The sequence below is a fragment of the Rana temporaria genome, chromosome 11 (assembly GCF_905171775.1).
Source record: "Rana temporaria chromosome 11, aRanTem1.1, whole genome shotgun sequence".
Taxonomy (NCBI): domain Eukaryota; kingdom Metazoa; phylum Chordata; class Amphibia; order Anura; family Ranidae; genus Rana; species Rana temporaria.
The window spans coordinates 57,594,737-57,618,867 of NC_053499.1; the positions used below are offsets into that span (position 1 = coordinate 57,594,737).

General features: G+C 42.4%; 1 protein-coding gene across 3 annotated transcripts in view; it reads left to right on the forward strand.

The window, feature by feature from the left end:
• The window catches only part of LOC120917360 (synaptotagmin-1-like), a 95,782-nt gene that overhangs the window by 21,801 nt on the left and 49,850 nt on the right, over window positions 1–24,131 (forward strand). For 2 of the 3 annotated variants that reach the window (XM_040328596.1, XM_040328595.1), the window contains exon 2: window positions 20,554–20,632. In XM_040328596.1, coding sequence (XP_040184530.1) covers window positions 20,617–20,632 — 16 coding nt within the window. In that variant the 5' untranslated portion in view covers window positions 20,554–20,616. Of the gene's footprint in view, window positions 1–20,553; window positions 20,633–24,131 lie in introns of those variants that run through there. The other variant, XM_040328597.1, reaches the window with a different exon arrangement.

Consider the following 24,131-nt stretch of genomic DNA (forward strand, 5'->3'; position numbering starts at 1 on the left):
TTTTATCTTTTTTTTAAAAAAAATTGTGCAATTTCAGAGCTGGCTTGCGTTTTGAACTTGCAACATGACTATGGCTATCACAAACACCACCATGTAATACGCTGGACAATTTTTGCACCACAGACACTTTGCATTTTTTGATTCAGCATCTGCTCTTAACCAATATTTGAACTGCACATCTGTTAGCCAGGAGCCTAAAAGGAACAATGCCTACATTTGTGAGTTTTTTTGTTGGAGGCAGTGTTGCTTACATTTCTAAAGTGGAACTGCAGACAGCACAACCTACAACACACACCCTGAACTTTTTTGTGTTATCAATACCTGCTCTTAAATGTGTCAACATTTAATTTGAGATTAACCACTTAGGGACTGGAAGGATTTGCCCCCTTAATGACCAGGCAATTTTTTGCGATATGGCATTCTTTAACTGACACTTGCATGGTTGTGCGATGCTGTACCCAAACAAAATTTATGTGCTTTTTTCCCACAAATAGAGCTTTCTTTTGGTGGTATTTGATCACCTCTGGGGTTTTCATTTTTTGCGCTATAAAAAAAACAAGACCGACAATTTTGAAAAATAAAACAATATATTTTTTCTTTTTGCTATAATAAATATCCTCAAAAAAATAAATAAAAAAATATCTTCCTCAGTTTAGGCCGATATGTATTCTTCTACATTTTTTTGGTAAAAAAATCGCAATAAGGGTATATTGATTTGTTTGCGCAAAAGTTAGTGTCTACAAAATGGGGGATATTTTAATGACATTTTTATTATAATTTTTTTTTACTAATAATGGCGGTAATCTGCGAATTCTGCGACATTGCCGTGGACAGATCGGTCACTTTTGACACTTTTTTGGGACCATTGACATTTATACAATGATCAGAGCTAAAAATAGCCACTGTTTACTGTATGAAAGTCATTGGCGGGGAAGGGGTTAATACTAGGGGGCAATCAAGGGGTTAGATGTGTGTCCTAGGCAGTGTTTCTAACTGTGGTGGGATTGGACTGCCTGGAGGAGACCGATCGCTGTTCATAATTAGTATGAACAGCAGATCTGTCTCCTCTCTTTTGACAGAACAGAGATCTGTCTGTTTACATTGAAAGATCTCCATGTCTGTCTCAGGAGTGATCGTGGGTCCCCAGTGGACATCGTGGCCGCTGGGCAGGTGCATCGGCTCGGTCGTCGCTTGCATGCCCCCTAGTGGTCTTGAAGTGGCCGACGTACAAATACGTTGATTTGCCCAGGGGAGCCAACTTGCCGCAGTATAACTGTGGTGGCTGGTCCTTAACTGGTTAAACAGCCCTTTAAAATGTTTTCCCACATCTGTGAGAAACCTACAGCCTTGGGTACTGCAGATGCCTGTCTGAAGAAAGTGAGGAAATGAATGGCTGTTAATAAAAGACTGGTGGGCATTCCTCCCTTCCCGGCTTCTTGCGATGGAATGGAGGCTGTAGGCTGTTGGGACGGACGTGGTTCCTATAAACACGTTTGCGCCATGGCAATAGACTGGGGCTTGAGTCCCTCCTGGACCTGCACTGCATGGCCTGAACCCTAATGAGTAGCATCTGACTGGCTTTTGAACGGCATATACACAGTTCCAAAGCAGCTTTTTTTTTTACTTAGTGCCTGTTCCTGCTCGTTTATGTACAGGTAAAAGCTGCATGATTTTTACAAACTGTAAATTTAAGGGCATTTGGCATCCTTGTCCAGGAGTTTGGAGTTACAGGAATGAGACCCCATCTCACTGCCAGAACACAGCGTGGTACACTGTATGTAGCTGGGGCTACATACAGTTAAAACAGCGTGCCCATCAAGTGTACCTGTTCATGCAGTAAATGGTTTGTTTGGGTCACCTTGGCCCAAACAAACAATTTGATTTGAAGGTACAATGAACATGCAGATCAGCTTTAAAGTTCTTCTCCTCTCCCCTAGACTAAAAAAAGCAATTATACCTTGCAATGCAGGCACAACGGTCGCCACTGCAAGGACTAATTAGAAATTGTCTGGGGTTGGTTATAAATTAGCTCCTTGAGTTAAAAAAAAAACATGGTATAGTTGTTGCTGTTGCATTGACTAATATTGCTATGATCTAGCGCTGGCTAACTTTCAAAACTTAAATAATAAAAAAAAGACACCTTTCCCCTAAATATTCTAGTCAAACTGGTATTCCTATGACTGTAGGGATGCGTGTACAACCCCCACTACACTGCTAATGCTCCTGTGATCTTCAGATTTTTGTCAACCAACTCAAAGAGCTGATGGCTAATGTTAATGGCACTGGAATTTTCTGAGCCAGTGCCCAGGAGTAGGGATGAGCCCGATTTCGACTCGAACATCGGGTGTTCGCCTGTTTGCCAAATAGCGAACAATTTACGTTGTTCGCGGGAAATTAGAAAGCTGCGGAACACCCTTTAAAAGTCTATGGGAGAAATCAAAAGTGCTAATTTTAAAAGCTTATATGCAGTGTTGTAACTAACAGCGTTTAAATAAACGCTGTTGGGTAACGATGGGCCTCCTGAGGGTAACGAGTAATCTATCAGATTACTTTTTCCCTCTCGGCAACGCCGTTCCCATTACTGGGCGGCGTTACCGAAATTACTCCTACCCGTGTCAGCAGTACTGCAGCCGTCGCCCGTCGCCGTCGGCCATCCATTATTAAAAAGAGCGCACCTCCCGAGTGTTCCGTGATTAGCGGTACACTAATTTTCCCAGGAGAGCCTCTGTTTAGTGTTAAGCCTATCACGTATGTTCTCTCATCCGAGGCTGAGGATGAGAAGGCATCCGTGATAGGCTGAACACTAAACAGAGGCTCTTCTGGGAAAATTTGTGTTCCGCCAATCACTGAACACTCGGGAGGCGCGCTCTTTTTAATAATGGATGGCCGCCAGTGTAGCAGTAATATTACTGCACGAGAAGTAGAACACAGCGAAATCTGATTAACTCTGCACGCGCCGAGAGCTACTGCCGAGGAGAACTGCATCTGGATGACCGCGGGGGACACAGGCTTGTATAGGCTACCTACGGGGGGGGGGGGGGGTTCAGTCTATATGTCATGGGGGTCAGTCTGGGGGGGTCATTCTGTATGTCGCAAGGGGGGTCAGTCTGTATGTCAAGGGGGGTCAGTCTGTATGTCGCAAGGGGGTCAGTCTGTATGTCATGGGGGGAGAGTCAGACTGTATGTCATGGGGGGGGTGGTCAGACTGTATATCGCAAGGGGGGTCAGTCTGTATGTCATGGGGGGAGGGTCAGTCTGTATGTCATGGGGGGGGTCAGACTGTATATCGCAAGGGGGGTCAGTCTGTATGTCATGGGGGGAGGGTCAGTCTGTATGTCATGGGGGGGGTCAGACTGTATATCGCAAGGGGGGTCAGTCTGTATGTCATGGGGGAGGGTCAGTCTGTATGTCATGGGGGGGGGTCAGACTGTATGTCACGGGGGGGCAGTCTGTATGTCACGGGTGGGCAGTCTATGTCGCAAGGGGGGTCAGTCTGTATGTCACAGGGGGGGGGTCAGTCTGTATGTCACGGGGGGCAGTCTGTATGGAGATTTTGTCACACCCTTACTGTGCCTGTAACGTGCATGTTACAGGCACAGTGAGGCATGTTTACAGATGGCACAGTGTCGTCTAATACGCTGGCAAAAAAAAAGTCAGTTACTTTGCTGAGTAACTAGTTACTTTGCCAACGAAGTAACTGAGTCACTAACTCAATTACTTTAAGCAAGTAATTTGTAACTGTAACTAATTACTTTTTTAAAGGAAGATGAGCAACACTGCTTATATGCATGGTATTGTCATAAAAAGTGTTTGGGGACTTGGGTCCCCCCCAGGGGACATGTATCAATGCAAAAAAAGTTTTAAAAATTTAAGTTTTTTTCAAGAGCAGTGATTTTAACAATGCTTAAAGTGAAACAATAAAAGTAGGGCTGTGCAAATTAACTTTTAATTAATCGATTAATCTTAAATTTTTTTGATCGATTAAAATTATTTTGATTGGTACTCACCTCTCCACCGGCTTCTGGGCCTTCAGGGAGTTTCGTCAGAGATCCAGTAACGTCACGGACACCGGCGGGGCTTGCCGTGTCCATCTGAAGGGCTCCTTTGCTGTGCCTTTATATCTGCATGCCGGCGGGACCTTACTACCTGCCACACGCAAGGGCTGTTACACTTCCCTTTATCAACCTGGGATTCTACAACCATCCACTGGGAGTTGTGATAGTTCCCTTCATGGGACATCTACATGCTGACGGACTGATGTTAACCTCTCCTCATCTGGATTCAGCAGTGGTATCATGGTACACATTTTTATACCAGTATCATACTTAGCTACATGTTTTTATGACTGCTTTTGGTACCGTTTGGTATTACTCGCACCATTTTTTACAGTTTATGTAGCTACATCGATTTTATCTCCAGTGCAATATTTATTTGGTTACCTACTTGAAGACTATAAAAGTTTTAATGCTTTTCTCATCCAGTGCTGCCTTTGTGTGTTTTTTGTATCCTGCTATCCATTTTTCCAGTGGTTGGTAGCTGCACTGGGAATCAGCCTGCAAGGAGATCAGCTAAAAGTAGTTGGATCTGTATGTGCGTTATAATTAATCGAAATTAGTCGATTGATCGATTAAAAAAAAAACGATTAATCGAACAGAAAATTTTTGATCAGTAGCAGCCCTAAATAAAAGTGAAATATTCCCCGTGTTTAGAAAAGTCCCTGCAGCAAAATGACATTTCTAAAGGAAAAAAAGTAATTTAAAGTTACTGCTGTAATGAATTGTCGGGTCTCGGCAATACAGAAAAAAGTAATTGAAAAAAATGGCATGGGTCCCCCCAAAGTCCTTTATTAAAAAATTTCCAGTGATGTAGATCCATCTGGAGGGGGAAGAAAATAGTGCCGCAACAGCTCTGTCTCCATGGGCGGCTCCCGCTGAGTGACGCTACTCCCACCGTGACAGCTAAGGGTGGGGCCACCCAGTGACATGTATGAGTGACCTCACCCCCTCTAAAGCCACGGGGCATCAGAGGGGGCAGGGTCACCCGTATACGTCACTGGGTGGCCCCGTGGTATTTCCCCGTGGCGTCAGAGGGGCAGGGTCACCCATACATGTTACCGGGTGACCCCTCCCTCAGCTATTTAACAGCCGTCATGGCTGAGCTGTTGTTGCGGCTCTTTTTTCTCCCTCGAGATGGATCTACATCGCTTTTTTTTTTTAATAAAGGACTTGTCCCAAGCTGGCTCTTGTCTTTTTTACAATTTTTTACACTTTTTTGTGTGAAATGGTAGGGGTACAATGTACCCCGTTACCAATTCACATGGGGGGGCAGGGTCTAGGGGTCCCCTTTTAAAAGGGGGCTTCCAGATTCCGATAAGCCCCCTGCCCGCAGACACCCACAACCACCGAGCAAGGGTTGTGGGGATGAGGTCCTTGTGGGGGTGGGGGTGGGGTGCAGAGCTGCAGCTTACGCATATGTTTGCAAATGTGTGCAAACAAAACCCCCTTGTTTATATCGTGAACATTGTCATTTTGTTTTTTTGCAGGCTGGCTGGTAGGTCTGTTGGGCATTTTTGCTTGTTTTTGATGTCTTCCCAATACTGTACTGATAAAATTATTCTATTTATGTGTATGCTGTTAGAAAATAAAAGTGCAGCGCTATAAATCAATGAATAACATATTTTTAGGTGACAATATTAATGAATCTCCAATTAATTCTGTACCCTCCGCTTTATTGGAAATACAGTATAAGTTAAAACCTAGTAGTTAAGGTAGTTCCACCCCCACCTATCATTTTTTAACCGACTGCCATGCATCCTGGTGCTCACTCATTTTCTAGACCCTATTCTACTAGTTTACTTTTGAACCATTTTTTTTAACTGTATATTGTCATTTTTAATTCTTTATTTGGCCAAATATTGTGGCCCCTGACATTGTTAAATGAATTCTCATCTAAAATATAAATAAAATAAAAAAAGTGACAATAAAGTGAAAAAAAAGGCTATACAGAAAATGCACAAAAAATTACATCTAATTCATTAGTGTTATGTGAAAAGTCTGTGTAAACACTCTGAAAGGTGATTAACAGTGCACCCCACCCATAAGTGCAATACAGCGCCTTATCAGAACTTGTTGACCTATGTATTTCAGATGGTCATATAGCACTTTAGGGGATTTAGGTTTCCCTCAAACCAAACCACACCACACCTTTATTCAATGCCAATATGGAATGCATCACCAACATCACTCAAAAATAAGACATAAAAAATGCTCTTATAGTGTAAAACTGTATAGTGAAAGTTTACTAATGGATTAAAATGCACACTTGCATGTAAAAATATCATTACTGGCTTTATGAATGTTCGTGACTGTGAATGGCGTTCCTATGGACTTGCAAACGAATAGTCACGACCAGCCAATAAGGTCCACATGCGTGATGACGTCACTGTTGTAGGCCATAGTCTACGCATTTCATCAGAGATGTCGTCTGGGAGACAGGCAAAAGGACAGCTCACCAACCATTAGGGTCTTATGTAGAGCAGCTGTGACATATCCCACAGATAGGAATAATATATAATAGAAAGAGCGTCGTCTTGTGTCAAAAAAATTATAAGACACATGGAAGAGAAATATACTAATCCATGTCAAAGACAAAAGTAAATATTTAATAAATTATTATTTAAAAATCAAATTTAACCACTTCCCACATGGCCACTGCATAAAAACAGCCGGGAGGGCTCTTCTGAGTGGACATTACAGAACGTCTGTCAGAGGGAGTGGGACCGTGCATCTGTGCGATCCCGATGCGCTTCTATCACCCGGACATGGCACATCTCAGATCGGCAGGAGGGCTCTGTGATTGGCCCTCCTTATCACATGATGGCTGTGTCCAATCACAGCCATTATATGATGTAAATAAAGAGCCGGTTGCTAGGCGATCGGTTCTCCTTCTCACATGGAGCTTGTCAGTGCGGAGGAGAGCGGATCTCTGCAGCTGGCTGGCGATCAGTGAGTATGAGATGTTTTTTACAGCTTTTCACACACTGATCACCCACAGTGTTCCCATACAGTAAAACACCTGTCCCACATATGTCCCAGTAAAACCATCTGTCCCACTGATCATCTGCACACATCTGTACATGATTGTCTGCGCACATCTGTCCATGATCACACAAACCTATTATCATACACTTATCAGGATTTTTTTTACCAAAGACATGTAGCAGAATACATTTTGGCCTAAATGTATGACAACATTTTGATTTTATTGGATTTCTTTTAAAACAGAAAGTAGAAAATATTTTTTTTTTCTAAATTTTTCGCAAAAAAAAAAAAAAACCAAGTGGTGAATAAATAGCACTAAAAGAAAACTCTATTTATGTGAACAAAATGATAAAAATGTCTTTAGGGTACAGTGTAACATGACCACGCAATTGTCATTTAAAGTGCGAGAGCGCTGAAAGCTAAAAATTGGTCTGGGAAGGAAGGGGGGTGAAAGTGCTCGGTATTGAAGTGGTTAATGATACTAAACATTTCCAATCCATAAATTAAAAGGAAAAGCAACCAATAATATTAAAAAGGATTACATTATTTTTTTTTTTTTAAGGGACTGTCCTAAAAAGACCATAGGAACGCAATGTACAAAGAAAAGAGTATTTTATAATACAAGTAGATATACATGTTTTGAAATTGAATGCAAAGTATATATTAAAAAAAGAACCCACAAGAATAACTCAAATATAGTTTGCTGTTATTAATAAAACAATGTACATCCCAATCGACATCAAGGCCAAATAGGACATAGGTTTTTAGGTTATAGATCCATCATGTTTCCAACCTGGCTATTGATATCATAATATGGCTACCCCACCAATGTGGTGCATATTTCTCTATAGCAATACAGAGGTTGCCAGCTGGATTTGTGTGTGTGTGTGTGTGTGTGCTCTGTTGGAGATTTTCCCTCATTTCAGGACTGATGGAACTATTGTCATGGTGGCAGTAAATGAGGTTCTATTTCTTTCCAACTTAAACCAAGATATAAAAAGTTTTTATCCTGGACACATAAACACATCTTCCAGCACCCAACTCTAGATCTATACTGCCGATCTTGGCCAGAAGAGTCTCCAGCCTGATAGTGGATAGTATGATGTTCACCAATATAAGTAATTTTTTCCCTTTCCTATGGACTCCACTTCAGGGATGTTTTTTCTTTCTTTTACCCCCATTGATGACATTGTGTTTCTTTTTTTACCCACTGACATGTTTTCATTCTTCTGCTGACCACCAACATCCAGACATTCTTCTTGCTGCTGACCCTGAACAACAACAGTTTTTGGTTCTCCTTCCACTGATGCCAGGTCAACTTGTCCTCTCTAGGATTCTGGGGGTTACACATGTAGCGGTACCCCCATAAGGGCTGCTGAGTATTGTAGTCCATCTGTCACCCTGCCCAGTCAGGCACACAGTTCTCATTCCAGATAGCACTATATTTTAGGCCTGACACTGGCTCAGCCAGGCTTTAACAAATACCTGTTGCAGGCAGGGACTGTGGGCCCCTCTGGTGTAGCAGAACAATAGTGGTAGTTCTAGTGCTAGATGTCCATGTGGCTACTGATTGCAGCACCATCTCTTCCGTTTCTGTCAGCCCTCCTGACTGCAGCTGTCTCTCTACACTGCCCGTGCCATCACAGTCCACTCCATTTGCTCTGCACAGGCATGCCTCCCCAGTCCTTCTTGACTGCATGTCACTCACCAGCCCTCTGGATTGCGACCTGTTGTTGTTCCTCCCTGGAGACTTTGCCTGGCAGTGCTCTCCTGCTGTCCTCTCCTTGCTCCCATGCCACCTGTCCAGGACACCTTGGTGTATCGTGAGAAGGGTCCTGTCTGCACCCGAGCCCCAGGCCCAAAGTCACCCCCCCTCCAGACTAGGGAGCTTCCTCAGGTCCATGACAGCCTAGCACTCCATCTCCAGCTTCCACCTAAACAACTCCTCTCCAACTGGGCTGACCCTGGGTATTTAAGGAGGCCTGCCCCCTGCCAATCCAAGTTGGGGATTGGTCAGGGCTCCTCAGAATACCCCAGGCAGCTCCACCTTTCCTCTCCTCCTTCCTTTCCAGAAGATGCTAGAATTTTCTGAAAAATAAGTGCTTCCTGTTAATTAATCAGCTCTGCCTGAGTCACTCAACCCTGACCCAGAAGAAAAACACACAGGCTTGGCTGCCAGCCAAGCCTGATAATTTACCTATCATGTACAAAAAATCCTACTCCCTATCTAGTAACCTAGAGGGTGCTGAATACATCACATGGATCATGACTTCTACAACCTTCCTGACCCCTGTGCTCTGAATGTTATGCTGGGATTTTAACAGTCCTGACCAAGGTGTTTTTTTCTCAACAGTTGCTTGTTGCTATATATACTGTAGTTTCCAACTATTTTAGTAAAGTTCATCTTTAATTTAGGTTCAGACAAAATTGTATCTCTGTCTATATTCTGTATTATATTTAAAAAATTACGTGTCAAGTAATCAGCAGTATTTTTGGTTACATGACCATGATAAATTTGTACACTAAAGCTGGCTATTTAAGTGTAGATGTTCGTATAAAAATTCTTAGTACATTTGATGACTTATCACAGTAGTTCAAGTAGTTCAAATTTGAATGTGTTTTTAATATTTTATTTTGATGTGAATGCACAGAATGAAAACCACATACGCTAGTCGAACATGTATTAATTTGAGAACATTTTTCAATCCTACTCCTTTAATTTAGAAAAAATGAATGAATGAAATTCTACTAGTGTATGCCAGCTTAAGACATGGTAAAACACATTTATGTGAATGTGGTCTTATGCCGACCATACACGGATCAAAATTTGTCTGGTCCAGCAGGAATTTCGATCCATGTATTGGATCAAAAACCAGACCGTCAGGTTTTTGCTACCGCCGGCAACACTGATCATTTTATTCTGACGGTGGGGATGTTTCCCCACTGTCAGAATACAAAGTAAGAATGATTCCCCTGTCCACATTGAATGTGTGGATGGGGGAATTGGCTAATTTTTTTTCTTTTAACCCGCTGGTTGAACGAAAAAAATAATTGTGTGTGGTCTGGTTTAGGCTAGGTTCACACTGCTGCAATGTGATTTTGATCAGATTTTTCAGTGTGATTATGTAGTGCAACTTGGATTAAACTTAAATGTGATTTTGCATATTCTATGGGGCCAAAATCATGCTGGAATTGCACCAAAGTAATACAGGAATCTTTCTTTGCACCTTGCTGATTGCATTGATGTGAAATACATCATTCAAAACAATATGATTTCTATTGTTGTGCGATATTGTTCAGGTCAAGTCGTATCTGAAATCACGCTAGTGTGTTTTCAACTGGAAAAAAAGGAAGCTGTATAGTAGAAACAGAATTTTTCTTGAAAGTAAAAACTGACAACTTAGTTAAAGGGAGTGGGACTGAAGAAAAACCAGAGAGGAATTGGGCTAGAGCAGGAACAATAACCGGAGCATATTTATTTACCCCAATGCAAAAGTTCTTAGGAAGAGCTTCCTTACTGAAGAAAAGTGTGTTTGCTCGATTGCTAATAATATTTTTCTGAGAATTTGTTGGCTGCGTAATCCTGGACAAAGCTCACATTATTGTGGCTGTATTTTGAAGACTGATCCACTTTAAGAACACTGTTCTTACTTTTAATGTTTGACTGGCAAATATTGAGCGCTTATGTCAATTCTAGTGCTGTGCATACACCAATGCCAAAGTTAAAACATTAGCTGCTTTTGTCTGAAGTCCTCTTTTAACAAAACGCCTTTTTATTGTATATAGTGATTGGACAAAATTATGTGAACACCAGTATCATAGGGCTACATTAAAAGAAAAAAAAACTGCTAAGTTGCAATTTATCCTTTGTTTATATGTTGCTTCTCTCTATGTGCTACTTAAGCCTGGTAAACACTACAAGTCTTTTCCATTCAACCCAGCGGGTTGAACGAAAAAAAAACTGTCAGCTCCGGTCGGAGCCACTATACTAACTATGCAAAGTTAGTACATCGGTCTCCCCCACTGAGCTTTGATCGGGAGTCGTCGGCAACATCGGCAGTTGGTTCTCCAGCATGCACGTTTGACAGAAGCTGGCCAAACGGCAGGCTTCTGTCGGACAGACCAACATACACACGGGCCGAATCTCGACACATTTTTTTTTTTAACTGGCAAATGTCTCCTGACATTCAGCCTACGTGTACCCAGCTTTAGGTTGTATGTTGGTGTATTACATGTGTTTAAAAGAAGATACGGCACAGTGAGGTTGAGTTACTAAAACTGGAGAGTGCAAAACTTGGTGCAAAACTGTGCATGGTAGTCAATCCACTTTAAAATTTAGCTTGTTTAATTACAATTTGATAAAAAAATAATAATCTGGAACCTGATTGGTTTCTATGTTACACCAGATTTGGCGCATGCCAGTTTTCATAACTCAATCCCAATGGAGTGACCCTCCTGTATCTTTGAGCCTTGGATACCTCCAACTGTGTGTATGTGCAACCAGAGCTACCCTAGACTTCATTGCAAGGGATGCTGTTTACATGAATAAGAGCAAGTTGCTGTTTGTTTACTGAACAGCTTTAATGAAGTGGTGATTTTCAGATATATTCTCAGTTTCTGTAGCGTTATAGAGACTTTGCTGTGCAGTGACATATTACATGAACATTGATATTACCCTGATATTGTACCCTCACAAGAACCCTCACAGAGACTTTGCTGTGAAGAGTCCATATCTGTGCAGCTTTCATATGTATCCCCGCTGTTTGCCCTTTTGATCTATATTTTGAACTATTAAATCATATGACAAGTCAAACCGTTGTGACTGGGGACTTACTGTCTGATTATTTGGTCAATTGCCTATCCTGTTTTCTTTCTTTTTCTGCCTCTATTTCTTTATTGTCGCCTGTTGATCCTGTAAGTAACAGGCTGCCATGTACTGTCAACGTCCACTAACTGTACTGTATTCATGGAGGAGCAGAATTGTCACCCTAGGCTGCTCATATGGACACAAACACACCCCCCTCATTTCCTCTCTATAACAAAGGAGATAATTGATTTGTATTTTATAGATGATAGCTGGAAAAGCTGATATGGTTTCTAGCAGGATCAACAAGTACTTTTTTGTATTTGTAAAAAATGTACTTAACTTAAAGCGGGGGTTCACCCTAAAAAAAAAATTCTAACATTACATCCAGCATACGAACGACATTTACAGTATGCAGGTCTTTTTTTGTTTTTTGCCGTACATACCGATATAGTGTGATTTTCTCCCCGGCTTCCGGGTTCTGATTCCCGCGGGCCTGGGCGTTCCTATCCCTGGGTTTGTGAAAAAGCTCCCATGTCACACAAGGCGCGTCACCAGTTTTCCTTAATCAGCCGAGCTGCGAGTCGGCGCTATACGATGCCGTGTAGAGCTGACTGCGCAGGCGCCGTATAGTGCTGACTCGCAGCTCGGCTATTTACGGAAAACTGGTGACGCGCCTTGTGCGACATGGGAACTTTTTCACAACACGTCAATCATCTAACCCAGGGATAAGAACGCCCAGTCCCGCAGGAATCAGAACCCGGAAGCCGGGGAGGAAATCACACTGTACGGCGTAAAAAAAAAAAGACCTGCATACTGTAAATGTCGTTCGTATGCTGGATGTAATGTTAGAATTTTTTTTTAGGGTGAGCCCCCGCTTTAAAAAAAAAAGAACTAATACAGCAAAAACATTGTTCACGTAGACATTCATTAATTTAAAGAGGAAGTAAACACTGATGGGTTTTACTTCCTCTTCGTTTCCCTGCAAAGGTAAAGCATAATGGGCTACTATGCATCGCATACTAGCCCATTATGTGTCACTTACCTGAAACCGAAGCCTGCGATGTCACCGCTGTCCCCTGTCACAGGAAGCGTCCATTCTTCACCCCTCTTCCTTCCAGGGCCACGAACTCCAGCTCTGTGACTGCCCAGAGTAGCGTGACGTCACACATGCGTGCGAGAGCCAGCAGTCACGGCATGACCCCAGCTAGAAACAGCACAGCATGCCCTTTTTAAAGTGCGCATGCGCCGAATACATCGGCGCATGCGCGAAAGACACCGCCGTGTAGGTTTAGGAGATATTTCTAGCACCTACAGGTAAGCCTCAATCTAGGGTACCTGAAGATGAAAGTGGTCTGTAATGCCCTGTACACACGATCGGTTCATCCGATGAAAACGGACCGATGGATTTTTTCATCAGATATCCGATGAAGCTGACTTTCATCAGTCTTGCCTACACACCATCAGTTAAAAATCCGCTCGTGTCAGAACGCCATGACGTAAAACACAATGTCGTGCAGAGAAAAATTAAGTTTAATGCTTCCGAGCATGCGTCGACTTGATTCTGAGCATGCGTGGATTTTTGACCGATGGATTTCCCCACAGACGATCGTTTTTTTTAATCGTTTTTTTAACCATCAGAAAATTTTGAAAACAGGTTCTAATTTTTTTCAAAGATGGAAAAAAAAACGATGGGGCCCACACACAATCGGTTCGTCTGATGAAAACGGTCCATCAGATTATTTTCATCAGACGAACCGATCGTGTGTACGCGGCATAAGGGTTTACAACCACTTTAAGAAGTCTTCATAAAAAAATTAGCTTTGCGAATGTCTCCTCATTCACGCAAACCTTGCAAATAATGTAACATCCCTAACATTCAAAACATTTCACCATAAGAGTTAACATTCACTAATATATAAAATAGCCTAACACTAGAGGCAAAGAACATCTGACCACTTGATGCTTGAAATAGATTAGGTAGTGAGTCAGTCAACAGTAGGTGGTTTCAAACTTGCTCGGGGGACACAGATCTATACTCAGACCAAAAAAAGTTAAAAAAGTTTATAAAAAAAGTAAAGTTAATAAAAAATATATAAAATGGGGCAGACTCAATGGACCACTTTTTCTGCATTTTGTTTTCTGCCATCACTGACCACCACAGTAAATATGAGGGCAGTGCCGAAATGACATCTTACATTAAAGTGAGAAGCGGGGGGTGCTGACTTCTTACCTCTTTTCCCATGCAGCCAGCGAGTTGAGAAGCTGGGTGAGGGGTCGAAAATTACTTCTCACCAGGCGGGGCCTCTAGTAATTTGGGGGGCCCTCCGCAGCCTTGCGGGGCCCTAAGCGGCTTGCATAGTGAGCCTATAGGGCGGATCGGCCCTGTATGAGGGAGACCTCATCACTGTGTACTGTCTATGGAGATTCCTGTGAGAACAGCTGAATGAATGGTTGTTCAGATGATGGCATTACCACTGCTAAACGTGACTGCATTTTTCTGGTTGCTAGGCAGCCAGCACCTACCCGACTGCCTAACAAACAGTAATTCATCCCTGTCGGGCACATTAAAGCGGAGGTCCATCCGATTTTTTTTTTAAAAAGCCAGCAGCTACAAATACTGCAGCTGCTGACTTTAAAAAAATGGACACTTACATATCCAGCGCGCCCGCGCTGTCGGCAATCGATCGTCTCTTAGCTGCCCCCGCCGCCATCCTCGGTAAGGGAATCACTGCCTGGTTCCCTACTGCGCATGCGCGAGCGGCACGGCCCATCCTCACTGGTCCCTGCTCTCTCCTGGAAACAGTGTTTTTCCCAGAAAACAGTGGGGGACGGGAAGTGGCGTGACTCCCACGGGAGTCTATGCCCGAAAGTGGGTGCAAATACCTGTCTCAGACAGCTATCTGCACCCCCCGAAAGATGCCAAATGTGACACCGGAGGGGGGGAGGGTTCCGAAAAGCGGAAGTTCCATTTTTGGGTGGAACTCCGCTTTAAGCTGTCAGGCCGACATTCCTGACTTGACAGGTGAATGTAAACAAATGGCAAAAAAATAATTTTTACATACCTATTACAAACAGAGGTATTTGTTGCAGTTTATTTTTATTGGCCCTCAAGTGTCCTCCAAATGTCCCCAGAGATTAAAAAAAGTTCAAGCCCTGAATCTGTTATGATAAACCACAATATACTCTTTACACCTGAGCAGTAGCCTGAAAATGGAAATTTGTGTGTATTAACAATGCAATGTAATACAGTATGTCTGCCAGTATTTGCAGACTCTGGTTAGCTTGCCAAGTGTATAAAACTGCTCTCTTCTTACAGCTGTTTAATTTAACACGGGCATACACCTTAGAAAAGTAAACACTTTGCTTAATGCTCTCATCTGGAAGCCTTCTGATTTGTTATGCTCCCATGACTGTTTCAAAACTCTTGTTAAACACAAGACGCTTAAAATGTTTTCATCTGGAATTAACTGATGTAATGTGGTTTTACTATTTGATGATATTCTTTAAAAAAAAGTTTTAACATTTTCCAACCTTTTATATACTTTTTAACTGGGGGTATGGCAGGAATGCATCTTTTGCCTACATACAGTGGGGATCGAAAGTTTGGGCACTCCAGGTAAAAATTTGTATTAATGTGCATAACGAAGCCAAGGAAAGATGGAAAAATCTCCAAAAGGCATCAAATTACAGATTAGGCATTCTTATAATATGTCAAAAGAAGTTAGATTTTATTTCCATCATTTACACTTTCAAAATTACAGAAAACAAAAAAATGGCGTCTGCAAAAGTTTAGGCACCCTGCAGAATTTATAGCATGCATTGCCCCCTTTGTCATGGATTGTTCACAATCATCGTCTTGGAAGACCAGGTGATGTCAATCTCAAAGGTTTTAAATGCCCAGACTCATCTGACCTTGCCCCAACAATCAGCACCATGGGTTCTTCTAAGCAGTTGTCTAGAAAACTGAAACTGAAAATAGTTGACGCTCACAAAGCTGGAGAAGGCTATAAGAAGATAGCAAAGCGTTTTCAGATGTCAATATCCTCTGTTCGTAATGTAATTAAGAAATGGCAGTCATCAGGAACAGTGGAAGTTAAAGCAAGATCTGAAAGACCAAGAAAAATATCAGACAGAACAGCTCGCAGGATTGTGAGAAAAGCAATTCAAAACCCACGTTTGACTGCACGATCCCTCCAGAAAGATCTGGCAGACACTGGAGTTGTGGTACACTATTCCACTTTAAAGAGATACTTGTACAAATATGATCTTCATAGAAGAGTCATCAGAAGAAAACCTCTTCTACGTCCTCACCACAAAAATCAGCGTTTGAACTTTGCAAATGAACATATAGACAAGCCTGATGCATTTTGGAAACAAGTTCTGTGGACTGATGAGGTTAAAATATAACTTTTTGGCCGGAATGAGCAAAGGTACGTTCGGAGAAGAAAGGGCACATGATTTAATGAAAAGAACCTCTGTCTATCTGTTAAGCATGGGGGTGGATCAATCATGCTTTGGGGTTGTATTGCAGACAGTGGCACAGGGAACATTTCACGAGTAGAAGGAAAAATGGATTCAATAACATTTCAGAACATTTTGGATGGTAACTTGATGCCATCTGTGAAAAAGCTGAAGTTAAAGAGAGGATGGCTTCTACAAATGGATAATGATCCTAAACACACCTCAAAATCCATGGGGGATTACATCAAGAGGCGTAAACTGAATGTTTTGCCATGGCCTTTACAGTCTCCTGACCTCAACATAATTGAAAATCTATGGATAGACCTTAAAGTGGAGTTTCCATCCCAATTTTTTTTTTTCATTATTGTGCTCATTAGACATAAAAAAAAAAAAAAAAAAAATAAAATGTTTTACTCATCTGGAAATGCCTGTTGCTATGTGGTCCCACGAAATCTGCCTTTGGAATCACCTAGGATTCTGACATCATCTCCCTCTAATGCTTCTGGGAAATGTGTGTCATCATTTCCCAGGAAGCAGTGCACTACCCAATTATCACTCCCCATCCAAGACTTCCAGGAAGTAAATGCTTGTGGGCTTCACAATGCCCACAAGCAAAATGACAACGGTGTGGACATAGTTTTATAAACTATCTTTTTTGAATAACTATGCGGAGCGGCAGCGGATTGTAAAATAGTAAGTGACCGGATTTATATTATAAAAATGCATGATAAAAGGACATACATTTAAAAAATGTTAATTGTGGTTGGAACCCCGCTTTAAAAGAGCAGTGCGTGACAGACAGCCCAGAAATTTCAAAGAACTGGACGACTTTTGTAAGGAAGAATGGGCAAAGATACCTCAAACACGAATTGAAAGACTCTTGGCTGGCTACAAAAAGCGTTTACAAGCTGTGATACTTGCCAAAGGGGGCAGTACAAGATATTAACTCTGCAGGGTGCCCAAACTTTTGCAGATGCCATTTTTTTGTTTTCTGTAATTTTGAAAGTGTAAATGATGGAAATAAAATCTAACTTTTTTTGACATATTATAAGAATGTCTAATCTGTAATTTGATGCCTTTTGGAAAATTTTCCATCTTTCCTTGGCTTCGTTATGCACATTAATACAAATTTTTACCTGGGGTGCCCAAACTTTCGATTGGTTGCTAAGGATGGGGCTGGGAAGCTGGCCGCTGTGTCCCTAACAACCGATGAGTCATCAGCTGACAGTGGGGTCCCTGCTGAAAGCTTAATTGAAAAAGAAAAAAAAATGGGGGCATAAAAATTTGTGGAAAAAAAACGGTGAGGGGTCCACCCCCAGTTCCATACCAGGCCCGTTGGGTCTAGTATGGATTCACAGGTGACCCCCAAGCCCAAATTTTCAAAAAAACGGCATTGGGTCCCCCCAAAATCCATAGCAGACCCTTATTCAAGCAGGTCAGGAAAGGGAGGGGACAAGCGAGTGGCCCTCCCTCCTAAACCATATCAGGCCGCATACCCTGAACATGGAGGGTATGGGCGCTTTGGGGCAAGGGGGCTCTGCGCCCCCCACCCCAAAGTACCTTGCCCCCATGTTGATGAGGAAGAGGACCTCTTACCGACAACCCTTGCCCAGTGGTTGTCAGGGTCTGTAGGCGGGGGGCTTATCGGAATCTGCAAGCCCCCTTTAACAAGGGGACCCTCAGATGCCCACCCTATGTGAATGGGTATCAGGTACATCGTACCCCTACCCATTCACCAAAAGAGCAGTGAAAAGTAAAAATTTTGACAATTTATTTTATTAGTAAAATAGCTCTGAGTGGCCAGATTCTGATAAACACCCCGACAACCACCAGGAAAGGGTTTTCGGGAAGACGTCCTTGTCCTCATCAACATGGGGGCAAGGTGCTTTAGGGTGGGGGGCGTACCCTCTCATGTTGAGGGCATGTGGCCTGGTATGGTTTAGGAGGGGGGCGCTCGCTCCTCCCCTCCCATTCCTGACCTGCCAGGCGGCATGCTTTGATAAGGGTCTGGTATGGATTTTGGGGGGACCCTACACTGTTTTTTTTATTGTATTTTGGCATGGGGGTCCCCTCCAAATCCATACTAGACCCAATGACTCATCAGTTGCTAAGGACGCGGCTCCCTGCTTAGGAACCAGCTGCATACAGTGGTAAAATAAGAACCGTAAAACACATCAAAAATCACATCACAAACGCACCACTTGCATTTCTGGTGCAGCTGCATTGAAATCTATTAGCCGCAAAATGCGGGAAAAAATTCCCAGACCCTTTCAAAAAAAGCACTTGGCACAAAACGCATAGATGTGAACTAGTACCATATGAAACCATGTTAAATGGACTGTAGTGAGTTTCTGCAAGCTGCAAAACACACTAAAAACGCATAGGTGTGAGCGTAGGGTAAAAGAAATGCAAAATTGAAAAAAGCCTTTATTTCATGTACTTATATAGTGCTGTCAATTTATACAGAGTTTTACATATACAGTATATTGTACATTCACATCAGTCCCTGCCCTCAAGGAGATTACAAATGAAGGTCCCTAACTCACATACATACATACATAGATATACTAGGGCCAATTGAGGCAGGATCCAATTAATATCAGCATATCTTTGGCGTGTGGAAAGAAACCAGAGTACCAGTGGAAACCCACACAGATAATGGGAGAACATGCAAACTCCAGGCAGGTAGTGTCATGGTTGGAATTTAAACTAGGAACCCTAGTGCTCGTAGTCAGAAGTTTTTATCTACAGTAATGCTGTTTTTTTTGTTTTTTGTTTTTTAAGTAACACTGATAAAAGTAGAAAATGGTGCTTCTTTTAGTTTTTGTTTTGTTTGTGACTTGTATAAAAAAATACGAAAATATTTTTTGGAAGACAATAAAATCAAAATAAAGCCTTAGGTAATGACAGTTATTTTTAAATCAATAGTCCCATTGGAAAAATTTTAATTTTCCTCTGGTCCGTAGGTGGTGTACAGATGTGGGAACTGAAGTGGTTAACGTAAAGTGGTGGGAGGGTAAATTAAATGTTAATGGAAACATTTAAAGGTTAGGTTAAGGGCTCTTTCACACGGAGCGGACCGTTTCTGGGTCCGCTCCGTGTGTCCGCCAAAGCTCAGCGGGGATCCCCGCTCAGCTGTCGGCGGATAGGGCGGTCCCCGCACACAGTGCAGGGACCGCCCTGTCTCTGCTCCGCTGTCCCCTATGGGGGACCGGATGCAGACGGACCGTCTGTCCGTCTGCATCCGGTCCGTTCCGCCGAACGGAAGAAAAATAGTGTTTCTTCCGTTCGGAAAAGCGGATCCCGACTGACGCGGACGCTAGCGGATGCTCCATCCGCTAATGGACGCGTTCCCATAGGGACTCATTACAAGTCCGTTAATGGACTTGTAATGAGCGGATGAACGGTCCGCTAGTGTGAAAGGACCCTTAGGGTGTATTTTTGGTGTTTGTGAGTGGTGTTAAGGGGTTAATTTAGTGTTAAGTTAAAGTGGATGTAAACCCAAAAAAGAGAGGAAAGGCCTTTTTATTTAGACAGGTTTTTATCTGGAAGTCTGTTAATTTTCAGTGAACAATAAAAGAGAATTGCTCAGAGCTGGATTAACTCTGTGTGGCAAGACTGGGCACAGATGATAGGAAATCTTATACTCTACATTGTGACATAAAAAAAAAAAATTGGGGTTTACATCCACTTTAATTAAGCTAGAGAATTTAGCAGGCCTCAGGGTTCAGGGTTCATCGAGTCTGTGAGTGATTTGACCCGAACTACCATCATTCGGATTTGGCTGGAGTAGAGTGAGCTGTATCTGTTTAAATCTGTCTTTGATCCTCTGTAATAGGGAGTCATTAAGATCTGGTAAGCAGGCATTTCTCTCGGTGGTGGATCCTATCAAACAACTTCTATTTGTGAAGCAATTACAGCATATGGAAGAGACTGTTTTCACACAGGTGTTTCAACTCTTGTGTCTATCAATAATCATTTTTACCAAACATTTTCACTGGTGTTTTTTTCTGGACCTTTTTGGTTCAAATAACACTGATTTGTTTTATGCAACATTACAGTGTTCAGTTCATTGGACTATTACAATTACTTTTGTGTTTTTATTCACTTATATTCATTTACTTATACGCACTAAGTAACAATTATTCACTATTACCATTGTTCATATTTTGTGCAGAATTATTGTAGTCAGCGCAGCCTATTTTTTGCATTCATACTATTAATAAGCTACATTTTTTTGTGTAGGTATAAAGCTGAGCATGGACCCAGAAATGGCATCAAAACAATAAATCGTGTGTCTGAAATGGGATGGACAGAGCCACTGGTAATTTAAAACAAGAATTTTAATTTGCATGCATGTTTGTCTAAGATAAACCTCAAATGAATATGTGGTACTAATTTTACGGGTAATGACTAGAGTGTGTGTATATATATATATATATATATATATATATATATATATATATATATATATATAATGTATACAATTTGTGTGTGTATATATTGAGTATGTACAGATACATCTCATAAAATTAGAATATCATCAAAAAGTACATTTATTTCAGTAATTAAATAAAAAAAGTAAAACTCATATAATTTATATAGATGCGTTACATAAAGAGTGATATATTTCAAGCATTTCTTTCTTTTCATTTTGATGATTATGGCTTACAGCTAGTGAAAACCCCAAATTCTGTATCTCAGGAAATTTGAATATTACATAACACCAATTACATTTCTTTTTAATACAGAAATGTTGGCTTACTGAAAAGTATGTCTATGTACAGTATAATATGCACTCAATTACTAGGTCGGGGCTCCTTTTTCATAAATTACTGCATCAATGTGGTGTGGTATGAAGGCGATTAGCCTGTGGCACTGCTGAGATGTTATGACAGCCCAGTGGCCCTCAGCTCATCTGCATTGTTGGGTCTGTTGTCTCTCATCTTCCTCCTGACAATACCCCAAAGATTCTCTATGGTGTTTAGGTCAGGCGAGTTTGCTGGCCAATCAAGCACAGTGATACCATGATCATTAAACCAGGTATTGGTACTTTTGGCAGTGTGGGCATAAAGTGCTCTATAATTTCCTGGTAGAGGGCTGCACTGAGTTTGAACTTGGTAAAACACAGTGGACCAACACCAGCAGATGACATAGCTCCCCAACTCACCACTGACTGTGGAAACTTAACACTTGACCTCATGCAACTTTGAGTCTGTGCCTCCCCACTCTTCCTCCAGACTCTGGGTCCTTGATTTCCAAATGAAATGCAACATTTTTCACAGTCCATGATGATTTGGAGAGCAATGTCATCTGCTGGTGTTGGTCCACTGGTAATGGCGGCGATCAGCGATTTTTAGCGGGACTGTGACATTGCGGAGGACAAATCTGACACTAAGTGACACTTTTTGGGAGCAGTGACACCAATACAGTGATCGGTGCTAAAAAAAAATGTTCTGTTACTGTATAAATTACACTGGCAGGGAAAGTGTTAACATCAAGGGCCATCAAAGAGTTAAGTGTGTTCCCTGGGAGTGTTTTCTAACTGTGTGGGGGATGGACTGACAGAAAGAACACAGAGATCCATGTTCCTGCTTACAAGGAACAGAAGATCTCTGTGTACTTCCTTGATTACATAGGCAGATCCCCGTTCTGCCTCTCTGTGGAGCGATCGTTGGTGGCCGGCGGACATTTGGTCTGCTGGACCCGCTTATTGGCTCCCCTGCCGTGCAGTGGATATATATAGAATTCCCTGAATATGGAAATGTTATTTCTGTCTGAAAGGGATTGTAAATAAATTTGCACACAAACATATTCATTAGTGTCTACTTTATTAAAAGGAATGTGGTAAATGCTGGCAGGGGTTGAGAATGCCAAACTACATTACACACATTGTTTTTTGATTGAAAATGTATACTTTATTTTGCAAAGAAAATATACAAAAAACAAATACTTCAACAGGGTACATTCCACTCTGTACTGCAACGCAGTCCATAAATACACTACATAACAATACAGTTCCAAGCATACAAATAAATTACATTCATCCTGCGGTATGATGCCCGATGTGTTGCGCAGAGTACTGGTGACCCGAAACATCACATCATGCATGACGCCGCATTACCCTGAAAGCAGTACTTAAAAACGTGTCAAGAAATGTCAAAGTCATATACTGTCAAAGAGCGTTCACGTAGGCAACGGGTGTGATGGGGGGAGGGGGAGGAGGTGGTAGTATGGGAAAAAATAGTTCACAGGCCCGAAGCTTTATTGAACTGCCAGTGGATACAAACAGGTGGGGGGGGGGGGAATCTTCAGACGTCCTCTTCCTCCTTAAAGTCCATCAAGGTGTAGTCTCTCGATAGACATCCTCTCCCGCTGGTGGATGAGGCGCTTTCTGGCACACCAGAAAGCGTCCTTAAAGCAGCACAGCACCCGCCAGGCACTGTCAATGTCCTCCTGTGAATGGGTTCCACAGAAGAGTCCGTTTAACACACCAAAGTGTGTAATAGCAGTCTGTGGTACAAAGACTTTAAGTTCAGGTTCCAAGGCCCTCAACAGGCCCTGTGCAAAGAAAACATGAAAGGCAGTTTCCTCCTGGATGATACAAAAGGGGCAGTGCCTGTATCAGCACAGGTTTCTGGCATGCATGAATGTCCTCAGCGGCAATCCCCCTTGGATTGCCATCCATGTCAGATCTTTGTGCCTGTTGGTGAGTCTCTTTGAAGAAACATTCCTCCAGACCACTTTGAACGTGGCTGAAGGGAGGCCTGGGATAGTCTCAAAGATGTCCGATGCTCTAATCAACTTGTGGATAGTTTTTGGCTTCCACAAGTCGGGCTTAACTCCATGCAGCCCCAGCTCCTTGATGAACTTGAAAGTATCCAAGTAATACCATAAAGTGTCCCAGTTGTAGGGGACGAAACTGTCCCATTTGTCCCATCCAAGAGACCTCCAAAGAGGCAGGAGGAAAAAACAGGACACGGAGTCCACAGTTCTGTCCACCAAAGTCCTGCGAATGCAGTTACAAGCAAAGAATACCCTCAGTAATGTGGCGATGTCGGGCATGCCCTTACCGCCCTTGAGAGGTTCCTTGAACATAACAGTCTGCTTCACTCTGTCCATTTTGGAGCTCCAGATGAAGTGAAACACTGCCCTGGTGATGGCCTTGCAGGTGCTGACCGGGGGGGGGGCCAAGCCTGGGCGAGGTACTGCAACACAGGGAGAATCTCGCTGCGGAGTACCAGTGTTTTCCCTTCGATGGTAAGTTCTCTGAGGCTCCAAAGCCCAAACTTCTGTCTCATCCTAGCCAGTCTTTCCTCCCGAATTACAAATCTTTACGAATCTATGGAATGAGACGAAACTAAACAAAAAAAAAATTTTTTTTTTGTTGTGCACATGTCAAGTTGAGGATGCCAGACTACATTCCACACATTGATGCTGCTATCCAAACCACCTTAGTTTTGGGTAGCCACCAAGGAAAACCTTGTATCCTTTGTTACACTGCACAGGTTTAGTACAGAAATGGCTCATGAGAAGGAAACAGTCTTTGAGTATCCTTTCTTGCTACCAATGGCCTATGGGGGGACTCGTTCACTATACTTCGCTCCCGCTTGTAATTCTTTCAAGGGTTAATTCACCCTTAAAAACAAACTGTGCAGCTTTGACTAAAGTTAAGTTGAAAAATACCCTTGCTAAAGGTGTGGCACGTACCTCATGAAGCCTGACCAGGATGTTGCTAAGAAAGGCTGTTACTGCTCACCTTCACCATCACAGGAGCATGCTCTCAGTCTCAAACGCTGAGCTCAGAGTTCCTGCATTAGGGG